The 13,125-nt window shown below is 42.6% G+C and overlaps 1 protein-coding gene across 2 annotated transcripts in view; it reads left to right on the forward strand.

Annotated features, from left to right (window-relative positions):
* Window positions 1-13,125, forward strand: part of ankrd28a (ankyrin repeat domain 28a) — a 42,024-nt gene that overhangs the window by 4,433 nt on the left and 24,466 nt on the right. Inside the window, exons 1-2 of one of the 2 annotated variants that reach the window (XM_072675344.1) lie at window positions 8,286-8,432; window positions 12,754-12,837. In XM_072675344.1, coding sequence (XP_072531445.1) covers window positions 8,286-8,432; window positions 12,754-12,837 — 231 coding nt within the window. Of the gene's footprint in view, window positions 1-8,285; window positions 8,433-12,753; window positions 12,838-13,125 lie in introns of those variants that run through there. The other variant, XM_072675345.1, reaches the window with a different exon arrangement.

The raw sequence follows: 13,125 nt of genomic DNA on the forward strand, positions 1-13,125 counted from the left end.
TGGTTCTCTGGCCTACTTTTAAGGATATGTCTGTTTGCTTGTACAGTGTGTGTGTACAATATGTCTCATTTGGAAAACGGACAGTGAACGGGGGGGGGGCAGTTTAATTGGGACAATCAAAGTACATTAAATGGACAAAAGTATTGGGACATCTGCTTTTTTTCATTGTTTTTTTTTTTGAAAAAAAATGTGGAATGTAAAAAGAGTCTATCCTGCTTTTGTTGAAGTAACTGTCTCTACTGTCCAGGGAAGAAGGCTTTCCACCAGATTTTGGAGGAGCATTGCTCTGAGGATTGCAATTTGACTGCATTCAGTGACCAGAGCATCAGTGAAGTCAGGATATTGGATGATCACCAACCATTTATTACATTTTACATTTGTGGTATTGGCATTTAGCTGACGCTCTTATCCAAAGCGACTTCCAAGGTTACTGGTATTACAGAGGTGGGCCAATGTAGTGTTAGGAGTCTTGCCCAAGGACTCTTATTGGTGTAGCGCAGCATAATCACCCAGACCAGGAATCGAACCCCAGTCTCCCACATGGTGAGACTCACTGGCAGGTAGTGGTGTTATCTGTTGCGCCACACCAACCCCCAACTCGTATCCCTAACTCATCCTAAAGTATTGGATGGCGCACCACCGTCGTTCCAGAGAACCCAGTTCCACTGCTCCACAGCGCAATGCTGGGGGGCTTTATACCCCTCCAACCCTCGCCTGACATTAGGCATGGAGCCAGTAGGTTTGTGTGTATCTGCTCCAAAGAGTCATCTTAATGATCGGTATCGGCTGATACCAAGTCAATCCAGTATTAGAATGTTCGTATATAAAAAGACGGGCACACTGTGGGCTCAGATATACAGGGTTAATTAATGACAGTCTGGATTAGTTGTTGTTGTTTTTCTCTACAGTCTGGATTTCCCTCTCCCTGGCTACCACTTTCTTTAAAATACTGCAGAGTAAACACTGTTCAACACTTGTTAACCAAAAATTTGCGCGTGGTGATGTGACTGTGACTGCTGGTCATGAGGAACGTGCAGAAGTTGGTTTTAAAGTTATCATGACTCGGACTGTCAAGATAACTTTAAAAAAAGAATTAATGTATGTATATTTATTTGATAATCTTTTAAGACGTTTTAAGTTGCTGATATAATGATATTATAAAGCATAATAATGCAGTTAAACACTGTTGATGAGCAGTGGACATTTAATTATTAAAAACATTCAAGACATTGGATTTTGCAAACGAATAAAGCGCTAAAATAATGGTCTCTCCTCGCTCATGGTGCTTAAAGACTATACTCTGCAGATGGTGTGATGTTATCTTCCAGAATTTGCTGGTATTCAATTGAATCCACTCTTCGCTCCACCTGCACCACTGGCTGCAACACAAGCCCAAAGCATGACCCATCTACCCTGTGCTTAACAGTTGAACAGGTGTTCTTTTCATGAAATTCTGCACCTCTTTATCTTTGTGACCAAAAAGTACTATTGTAACGTCATCAGTAGACGGGACTGGAAATGGCTCTTCTATGAGGGTCATACATTAGGGTAGAACCGTGCACCACCACTCCAGAGTCTGCTAAACCTTCCTGAAGCTCTTTAGCAGTCACACATCAGAGCTAGATTATGAGGCTGTGAGGTGTTTCTCTACTTGTTCTCCTGCGAATTTGCCTCTATGCTGAAATTGCAGCAGTTTTTTTTTTTTTTTGTGGATGGATTCCGTCAGACGTTATGTAATCGTCGTAATACATTTTCAGCCTGTCTATCTTGAGCCTCTTAAGCCATAGTCTGTGCTAATATGCCTCTAGTATGGACTCCTGGCATGTTCTGGGGGGGTGATCATTCTTACATTAGACATTGCACTTATGGGCCTAGTTCTACTGTATTACTGGCTGACCAACTGGCTCAAAAAGCAGCTACCTGGTGGCAGCCGGATCAGCCCAGCCTTCCCTACATTAGTCTAAGAGTTGCAGCATCAGTCAGCCCGGCAGCCAGTCAGCAAGTCCTGAAGAGGGAGGAGGAGAAAAGAGGAGCAGTGATGCAAGTGGGATGGAAAGTGCTCTGAGATTTATGAGGGCTTTGTGGGGGAATTGCTGCAGTCGTATCAGTGCCGTCTGATTAGTCGTAAGCTATGCTTGTGGTGTGGGTCATGTTTTATGATACTGAGCTGTGCTTAACAATTATTGCAGTACTGCAGGAGCAGCTATTAGCCCTACATCATTCAGGGCACTCGTAGACTCTTGGTCTGTGTCTGTTTCTTCATATATTCGCTCAGAGCTGTTTTGGTTGACTTTCTGAAGAGTTGCCATGCTGGGTTTGTGTGGGGAAAGAGCCAGTCGAGTTAATGGAGGTCTGTGGTGAGTCTAGAATGTTCCTCCAGGCTCTCGCACACTCTCATATGTGAGCAGTTAGCTCTGTATGTCGGGGACCCACTTTTAGTGCAGCAGAGTTACTGTGACTCTCTACTAGCAGGCGATGCAGATGATTTTTGGTTGATGTACCAAGATGGGTTCTACCACACAGTCATAACATTTAAAAGCACCTGCCTAATATTGTGTTGGTCCCCCTCGTGCCACCAAAACAGCTCTGGCCCATCAACGCATGGACTCCACAAGACATAGCCAGCATTCGCTTTTCCAACAGTTTGTGCCATAGTAGCTCTTAACTGGCTAGCCTTGAGTCCCCATAAACCTGTCACTGGATCCTTGGAGTACATTTGGTAGGTACTGACCGCTTGTGAGTGCCGTTAGTGGGGTTTACTAGTTCTGCTGTGTTTGGTACTCACTGTACTAGGCTGAGTGAAGTACTCTCAAGAGGGGTATCCCTGAGCAAGGTTCGTATTGCCATCTAGTGGTTGAAAAAGCAACTGCAGGGTCCTGTGACTTCGCTCAAAGCTGCAGCTACTCACAAAATATGCATCATGTGGTCTGACCAGCTTTCAGGATCAGCTAGATTAGATTATCAGCCTATCGCCAATCGCATATTTGGGCTGAAAATCGATGCTGATGCAAAGCTAATCGAATCTCCCAGCTCTAACCATAATTATTGAGATCTTAATTATAGAAAAACATACCATTAGTTAGGTTTAAATATTATGTGAACCTAAAAAAAAAGTGTTATATGATCAGTTTGAATCATTGTGAAATATTTGCATGTCGTTCATGCCGTGCTGATGCATGCTTATGTGCCTCTTGTGACTCTGAGCTGTTAAGCTGCGATTGATTCAGCAGAGACAGTGTGGAGCCTCCTGAAGGTCCAAAGTAAGTGTGTGTGTGTGTGTGTGTGTGTGTGTGTGTGTGTGTGTGTGCGCGTGTGCGCGTGCGCTAACCACAGCCCTTTTCTTTCATGTGAAACACAGAATGCCTTCTTAAAGCACACACATGCAGTAGCCCACTGTGTCTGATTCTCCAGTTCAAAGCGTCTGATGACTAGTCATATTGCTATGGTGATTTGTCATTGAGTTGCGATGCGCTGCAGGCTATGCACGCTGTGATTGCTCAGTCTGAAGCTCCTTCAAGTATTCTAGCAATATTTGATTATTTGATTCTGTAGTTCAAAGTATATCCAGTAGGCAGCAGCGATGTGTTAATAGTGTACGCTGCTGATGGCGCAAATGAACTGAAATCAGCCATGAACATAGAGGTCGGTGATATGTCAGTGCTTTATTGTTATGGGGATAAATCTTGTTAAGCTGTTCTGATTCTAAGTAGTCTTCACAGCTGTTAAACTGTAGTAAAAAGTTAAGCATGTTTGCTTTTCAGTGCTGTATTAATGTAGCAAATGTTGCATTTTCATCTTGACATACTCAGACATGCGGCCCATTTCAATCATTTTTAGTCACAAGTTCTTTGTTTTTGGGCAGTTTTTATTCATATTTATTTATTACAATAATAAAATATTCTCATTAATATTATAATAATTTAGTGTATTTAGTAATATTGAGACTGTATCTCTAAATGAGGGTGATGTTTTAAAATTAGAGACGGAGAGAGAGAGAGAGAGAGAGGGAGAGAGAGAGAGAGAAAGATGTTGATGTTGCTAGGTGGTTGCTATGGTGTCTTAGGTGATGTTTTAAAATTAGGATGTGTCTGATGTGTTTTGTGTATATCTAGTACATGGCCAAATAAACATGCTAAAGTTGCATAAAGTTGCTAACTTATCTAAGTCCAGATAGCCGGCTACTAGCTACTAGTGAGCTAGTGAGCTAGGGGCAGTGAGTACACACACACACCCAGAGCGGTGGGCAGCCAACTCCAGCGCCCGGGGAGCAGAGAGGGTAAAGAGCCTTGCTCAAGGGCCCAACAGTGGCAGCTTGCCAAGCCCGGGAATCGAACCCACAACCCTGTTATCGATAACCCGGTGCTCTAACCGCTGAGCTACCACTGCCCCCAGTGCAGTTAATCAGACTGTCTGATACCGGGTGGAGCTGTAGCTGAGCTAGCTTAGCGAGTGGGCTACAGATTTCAATCGCTCAATCATTGGTCACTAGGCACTTGAATCACTCTCGTCTTGCTGTCAGCCAGACTTTACAGTGACTCTATGGCGAGCAGACTGTTATCCTGCTAACTAAGCCAATGCTAACCAGTTGTTTGGTAATTTTTCGGTTTTAGAATAAGGCAGGACGGAATAAATAGAATAAATTGTACGGAAGCCACATATTACTCCCTCCAGTAACACTGTATTACTTTGAGAGGGGTTAATTAGAGCTGGGCAATATGGAAAGATTTTGGATCACGATATTTAAAGACATTTATTACGATAGACGATATTAACTGCAATATTTTGTTAGACAAAATTCACCAACAGTGTAAAATTACAAAAAAAGCTATTCAAATACTGTCCTAAAATATGCTTCACTCGTTAAATTAAATAAGACAGATTACACTCTGAATGAAATGTGCAGTTAATCAGTGCTCTTTAAGCACTGACGATATTCACGATACACTCATAAAAGCATATTGTGTACCACGATTACACAGTTTATCACAATACTATAAAATACTGTCATATTGCCCAGCTCTGGGTTTAATGGATTGAAAAAAGTGGATACCTTCCAACCCTACTGCCTACTGCTGGCTATAAGAAATGTGCAGATTAAAAGAAAATACTGTAAATAGATTTACTAAGTATTATTATAACCTGTTATAATTGGCAGCTCTTATATATTCACGATGCATCAGTGCATTTTATTTATTTTTTTTTATTTATTTATTTATTTTTTACTTTTAGACTGGAACTGTTATGTATGTACACTTACAATCAGACATATTCAAACTTTAGCAGGGCTGCTTTAATAAAGTCTTTGCTTCTAGAGAAGAGCTGCTTTAAATAGTGTCACTTAGCCGGTGTAGCAAATGAACAAGTAAGTTGAAAGCTGTAGTTATTCTAGAGTAGCAGGATGTTTGCGTAATACTGCCATGTCTAAATTATTCAGCCCCTATATAAAAGTTCTGATTTTCAAACCTGCTGCTGGTCTGCATCACCTGACTAACTCAAGCTCAATAACAACTCTTAATTTACTTCAGCTGTGATGTCTTTATATAAACACCATCCAGGGATGTGTTTAGGGTGTGTTGCAACCACGGTAAGACTGAGGAGCCATCACAAAAGCTGACAGAGGAGAGAAGTTCATGAGTATACGAAGGTACCCAAGACCTTGAGCATTGTAACTTATGGCACAGCATCAATGTCTCTTTCAGGATGACCTGATGGAGGCGGGAACTAAGCTGCCATTTTTAAACAGAAGACCATAACTTCATGGCCGGGTTCGATAGGCCTTCGGACAGGCCTGCAGAGTCCTGGGATGGAGTCTTATGGAAAGTAGGAACAGTTTGGCCACATGGATCAGCGTTTTTTTCTGGCGCAAGAAAGGCAAGGCAATGCCTCCTGCCATTAAATGTCACTGAAGGGTTTTTGACCACCTGCCTCCTTAGGAAACTAGCCAGTGATGGCTTCCTCTTTCTGCCACGTCCAGGTAGTGTAGCCAGTGATTCTTTAACTATTTAAGCGGTCTTTTGGCCATCAACCGCGCAGCTTGATTTAGGGCGTTGGTGTGTGTTTGATATCGTAACAGCGGGAAAAGTAGGCCTTGAGCGTCTCGAAACATGCACTCAGTCTCTTAATTAATCATAGGTGTGTTTTGGGCGTAACGTGCAATGAACCAATCAGCGTGTCACTTGCCATTCCCTTTGAGAGCCAGGGGCGGTCTGACTTTGGCGGATTGCTATTTCAGTGGCGCAAAGCAGGGATGTACGCGCAAGTGTTGACAACGGACGTCTAACTGTTGACGTCTGCCTAGGTTGTTTTCAGTCAGTGGCGCACCTGTGTTTTCATTTGCCAAGGTAGCAATATGCCAGAATTTTACCTGAACACCCTCATTTCGAGACCACCACACCCATCGGTGTAGATATATTGGAAAGCACCGTTGCTGTTTAAACGACGCAGGCATGAAAATAGACTGTTGGCGGGGTGTGAGAAAGCCATGAGCATCGCGACACGCCTTGCGCAGGGTGTAAGATGGGGCCCTCGGTGCCTGTGCTCTCTGTTTGTATCCATTTCCTTGGTTGTGCAAGGCGGTGATCTCCTCGCTGAACTTTTTGGACAACTCACTTGACCTGGCCATGGTTCTAACGTGCAATCATGCATCAAGGTCATCAGGCATATCTCAGGCATACCTGCTGCTTCTGTGAGGGATTCTGTTCAGGGGGTTGAATCATTCTGGTAAATTCTGTTGAATTTGGAAAAAGCGCTTGTTATATTGGCTGTGTTGCGCTATTTAAATTGGTCTCATTTGATTGGTTTATAGCAAACAGCTGCTGGTTTGTATATATTATGCTAATAAAGCTATTTTTATATATATTTTATATATTTATGTAATTTTTGGGCTTTGCAATAAATTTGATTGCAACTGTACATCACTGTAACACCTTTTATGATAATGGGTGTTGAATATTTTTAATTGCAACTGTGTGTGTGTGTGTATGTATTTATGTATGTACGTGCTCTATAGCAGTGAAGGAGATCGATTGGGGTCACCGCTTTTCCCCTGAGGCCTCCGCTGCAACCTGCATGCAGCAGTGGTTCTGCAGGACTGCAGGAGCAACGAGAAAAGCTGACTGGTCACCAGCTTCAGAGCCACACAATGACCTCATACTGTCAGTCCCTTCATCATCTTTACATCTGACGCTGACAAATCAGAGCCACACACGTGGCTTACCGACGAGCTGTGTCCTCCATAACTCCCGTACCTTCACAAGTGTCGTGTCCTCTTTCTCTCCCACGTCCTCTCGTATCGTGTTTCTGTGCCGTACGGGACGCTTTCTACCACCGGGGCTCGTAACTGCAGCCCCTGCAATTCAGTAATAAATAACAGGAGGTGCAGAAGTCCCTTTCCCCCTCTCTCTCTCTCTCTCTCTCTCTCTTTCTGTCTGTCCTTCTTTCCCTTCTTCCTCCTCCTTCTTCTTCCTCCTTCCTCCTTAATAACCTTAATCCGGTCCTCCTCGTTCATTTTCTCTTTCCTTTTCTCCCCTCACCTTCTTACGTTCTCATTCTCCCACTTTCAGTCATTCTGCCCACCCCCTCCCTCTCTTCCACACCCCCCTCCCTCCTGTCTGTGCTCTGGTACACTGGAGGATTAGAATTGCAGTGGAGGCCGTCTCTATTGGCTGGGACTGAAAAAGCGCTGTTTTCAGCAGGCTGCCATGCTGGGTGAATGGAGAGAGAGAGAGAGGGAGAGGAGGCAGAGAGCCACAGCTCGCTCGCAGCATTGTTCTCGCTAATCAGGCACCAGCAAGCCCCAGCACTGCCTCTGTGAGCGCGCCGGGGCTTTTATGACCGCCTGTGTGTGTGTGTGTGTTTATGTGAGGAACAAGGAGAGCAGTTTGTCATGTCCTTTACGCAGGCTGGATCATTGCAGCTCTGGCATTGGCTGCCGTAGGACTGAGGAATTCCCAGCCCACTGCACTATGCACCGTTAGCAAGCGTGCACACGCGTTGTGTGTGTGTGTGTGTATGAGCAAGAGGGATGAAGAAACATCAGTAGGGTCCCGTGAAAGGAGGACAGAAAGGCCCGATAGTCACCCCAGCAAGACCTGGAAGGACGGAGCACCCTTAACCTGGAGAGACGTGGATTCGCCTCGACTCGTATTCCGATTTTCTTTCCTTCCTTTTCTTTTCGTTCGCTTTGGGATTTTTCTGCGGCTTCGTGTCAGTCTATGTGATTGTGATTGTACGTGCCTGGGTGCACGTGGGGGGGTGGGGTGGGGGTCGCGTTTTCGGGAGCACCTATGAGGTCGGAGCGAATGAGCCGCGTGTGCATCGTTGTGCTGGAGGAGGTGGAGGACGACGAGCCCTCCCCTCTGCATTCCAAAATCGTACAGGACCGCGTCCCCCAGAATTCAGCCTCTCAACCTCAGGACGCTCAGGAAGAGAAGGTGAGGAAGAAGCACTGAAAAGCATTGCTTTGCGTTTTAGCATGCAGTTACAGCAGCCGTCTGTCTGCTTCGGTGTTCCTCTATTAATTGGCCAGACCGCATATGCATGCCTTGTGTATTTGGGTTGCCTGCTACTGTGCTGTTGGTTCTTGTAGAACATTTATGTGCCTGTGCTGGGCTGGATGCCATTGATGGTTTTTTTTAAATGCTGAAACAGATTTGGACATGTTAGCAATTGCTCTACATTTCATTTTAAAGTGAAATTTGGAAGATGGCTCTGCGGCTCAGGAGGTCGTGTAATCTGAGCTCGGTAAACACTTTTAAGAAATGGTTGAACCGGTTTGTTTCCATCCTCAAGCTAAATGTCACCCACTGTCACAGCACAGCTTTTTTTTTTTTTTTTTTTTAACCAACAAATGGTCTTCTGACCTCACCGTCACCTTCACACCTTCTAGTAGGGTTGAGCTTTCCATTGAGCTTCAAAGCTATCCAAATCCAAAATCATCTTGGAAGGTATACCAAAGGCTTCATGTTTCTTGTCCATGTTCTCAGCATTTCCATAAGTACTGATGTTGGCGGGATCCTTAAAGCTCATTAGACCAGAAAACCCAAAATGAAACCGTTCAGGCTGGTCTAAGAACTGAGGGAACTAAAGGCTTATGGTGTTAACTTCATACCGTGTAGGAACGCTTCAGTATGAAGTGTCAAATGCCTGAATTTCCAAAGCTGGTTAAGGATTCCTTTCTTTACAGTGCTTCCTACCGTCATTGCGCTCTGTTATTCACTGACCTGAAACAGCTGTGTGGTGATGCTCCTCCCAGTGCTCCTCTGAACAGGTTAGGGATTGCATCAGAATGTGCTAGCAATGAAATGAGCTCCATTGGCGGTAGAGTAGCTGCAGACTTGTGCATTTAATTATCTACCTGTCAATGTAGCAATAACAGCTTCCACTCTTCTGGGAAGGTGTTTTGCCCATTCATCCAGCAGAGCATTTGTGAGGCTAAAACATCACTGTTTGATGAGACGGCCTGACTCCGAATCTCTGTTATAGTGTATCGATGGAGTCGAGGTCAAAGTGAACAAAAACAGGGCCTTCCCCAAACTGTTTCCACAAAAATGGAAGCATTCTGTCGTCCAAGATATCTTGGTATGCTAAAGTATTAAGCTTTCCCATTCACTGTTGCTAAGGGGCCTATAAACAGTCCCATAGCATTATCCCTCCTCCACCAAACTTTACAGTTGGCACAGTGCAGCTAACGTTCTCCTGGCATTCATCAAACTCACCAAACACCAGACTCTTCCAATACTTTTGTCCGAATAATGTATTAGGTTGTAAGTTAATGATCAGTTCTTGAATTTGATGTGTTGGAAGCAGAAAAAATGGATAAAGTTTAAGAATCTGAGCCACTCTGACAAGGGCCAAAAAACATCAGGTCAGTCTTTTAGGGGTGTTTAAGGTATGCAGTTACAGTACCTACCAAAAGTGCTCCAATGGGCAACCAGAGAACCGTCAACAGGACGTCTGTTGATTATCTCCAACGACATGGATACAGTCATCATTTTCTTTTGTTGAAATTTGATTCAGAACAATGTGAGATTATTAACATGAATTAAAATACAATGATCTATGCAGAAGAATCCTACAACAGTCACATGTTGGCATAGACAAAAAATGGCCTATCAAAACTGTCTATCTGTCAAATCTGTCTATCTCAAACTATCTATCTGTCAAAACTGTATCTGTATCAAATCTGTCTATCAAATCTGTATCTATCTATCTATCAAGTCTATCAAATCTGTATCTATCTATCTATCTATCTATCTATCAAATCTGTCTATCTATCAAAACTGTATCTATCTATCAAATCTGTCTATCTATCAAAACTGTATCTATCTATCAAATCTGTCTATCAAAACTGTCTATCTATCTATCAAAACTGTCTGTCTATCTATCTATCAAAACTGTCTATCTATCAAATCTGTCTGTCTATCTATCAAATCTGTCTATCAAAACTGTCTATCTGTATCAAATCTGTATCTATCTATCTATCAAGTCTATCAAATCTGTCTATCAAAACTGTCTATCTATCTATCAAAACTGTCTATCTATCTATCAAAACTGTCTATCTATCAAAACGGTCTATCTATCTATCAAAACTGTCTATCTATCTATCTATTAAATCTGTCTATCTATCAAAACTGTCTATCTGTCTATCAAATCTGTCTATCTATCTATCAAGTCTATCAAATCTGTATCTATCTATCTATCTATCAAATCTGTCTATCTATCAAAACTGTATCTATCTATCAAATCTGTCTATCAAAACTGTCTATCTATCTATCAAATCTGTCTATCTATCAAATCTGTCTATCTGTCTATCAAATCTGTATCTCTCTGAGTGTGTGGTCCTGTGTGCAAACATGTTGTGGGCAGTTGTTGCTCTCCATGTGTCAAAAAAGACCTGCCAAGCACTGACCTCTTGTGATACCTGAGCTGGGGGCGTGGGCCGTTGCTGGGCAGCATGGCTGTAGATCTGCCTGCTCTCTTTTCCCTCTGTTTACTACAGCTCCTTCTCGGACACTTGCATAACGTTCCCATAGTGTTGGGAAATGTCAACAGTTATGGCCGTGTCTGAGCAGTGGCGTGTATCGATCCTTTTTCATCTAGATTGTTTCCTAATCGTCTCCAGTGTTGGTTTATGCTGCTTGCTCCTAGCTCAATTGAGTTTCCCCTGTTATATGGTGACCACATCCTTTTAAGCCCTTGCTCACATGACCTCACAGGGCAGTTGAAAAAATAGCGCTGACCGATCAGTCCTGTGTACGTGAGCTGGCAGGTGCCCAGAATTAGCTAGTATTGCCGTAGATTGACTGGGTGGGAGAACATAGTCATCCTACCCGTCCAGGGCAGCAGTAGAATCCCTTATGCGGCTTGAGTCCTTATTTTTAATGTACTTGAATTTTACACTGAATCTGTTATTTAGATATGTTAAGCAGTAAACAGCCAGTCAAAAATAGTTATTACCAGACATTTAATGGAACTTTTATATTTACAGCACTTTTTCTTTCCATGTGTGTTTTGTTTTGTTTTTTAAACCAAAAGGTGAGCTTGGCAAGATTATGTCTATTCTACTTGCTTACTGCATTGTGGTGATTTTTCTTTGTTTCATAGGTCAGAAACCTTTCAAAGGTGCAGTTACTCAAGCAGTACATGCTGTTATTTTTAAGGAGTATCAGGATTTATAGGCATCTATCAAGTATTTAAGTCAGAGTTGGTATTGGTATTTGGTACTTGGCAGATACTTAAAAATCTTGTATCGTATCGGAAAGGTGGTATTCGTGGTATCAGTGCATCCCTAGTTCTTATACAGCATAATTCACATTTTTGTATGAAAGTTTCTTATAAACATCTGCTTACTTATTTATTTGTATACTTAGTTCATTATTTTTAGAAATGAAAAATGTATGTAGAATTGAGCACCTGTGAACATTTTTTTTTCTGCATATAAATGTTTCCAGTAATTAACACTTGAAAGGTCAACCACACGTGCACGTTCAGTGTCCTGTGTCTCACCTGTAGTCTCGTCCTGGTTCAGTTTGTGTTCCTTCATTCAGATTTAGTTCATAAACCCAGCATCGACAATCATGTTCTTAGTTGTTGGCAAGCAGCTGTGGTCATTTTAATCTACTGCAGATTTCTTCCACAATGAATGTACTGCTTTTGACCTCATATATATATATATATATATATATATATATATATATATATATATAAATATAAGCTAGTGGTGCTTTCTTCACTAATTCACACTCTAGGTTTAGCTTGACATCTGCAAACATCTGCAGCTTTTAAAGCACCAGTGTCTTTACTGTGCATGTTGCAGTTTATCTACTTCATCTACCAACTAAACTATAAAGTCATCTAGTGTCCGGCCTAAACTGTGCTGAGAGAGTTACGGTCGCTCCTGCCTTGCAGTTGCTTTTTGGATGGGCTTCTGTTGATCTATAATCGAGAGCTCCTTGCCAGGTATTGCGATATTGATGTATAAGGAGTATGAACCCTGCCTACAGCCAGTGTGTCTGAGCAATAACACATTCTTTCATTGCTAAAAGGCGATGCAGTTTAAGGTGTGCAGCCCAGGGAATGCAACCCACAGTGCATAACTCCATCATCTAATATTTTTCTCAACAGTGCTTCACAACGTAGTAATTCCTTATTAGGCTTCATGTTAATTTTGTGAAGTCTTTTTGTTGACCGTACTCTAACACTGCATTGTCTTATAGTGGTGTGTCACTGACCTTTTTCTTCATCTCTCCACAGCCTTCGTTGTTGAAAGCTATATTTAATGTGGATCCAGACGAAGTTCGCGCTCTCATATTCAAGAAGGAAGATGTCAACGTGCAGGTATTGTCCCTTCGTTTGATCTTGTTGAACATACCATGAGGCAAAGGAACACGTCTGCAAAGTCAGCATGCAGGCCCTTTGCCAGAGGACTTAAATTTCAGGCCTCGACTCCAGTTTCCAGTTCTGGGTTATGTAGTCACTGATATCTGTGGCGGTAGGGTCGGTGAACTATTCATTTAACTAATCAGTGATTTACAAAATCCAAGATCAGCACCTGGATTCAAAGCTCAGAACTATAGAAGTTCCACTATACATACACTGTGTCTAAATATTTGTGGACACCCTTCT

This window comes from Salminus brasiliensis, chromosome 3, assembly GCF_030463535.1.
Source record: "Salminus brasiliensis chromosome 3, fSalBra1.hap2, whole genome shotgun sequence".
In the NCBI taxonomy this organism is placed as follows: domain Eukaryota; kingdom Metazoa; phylum Chordata; class Actinopteri; order Characiformes; family Bryconidae; genus Salminus; species Salminus brasiliensis.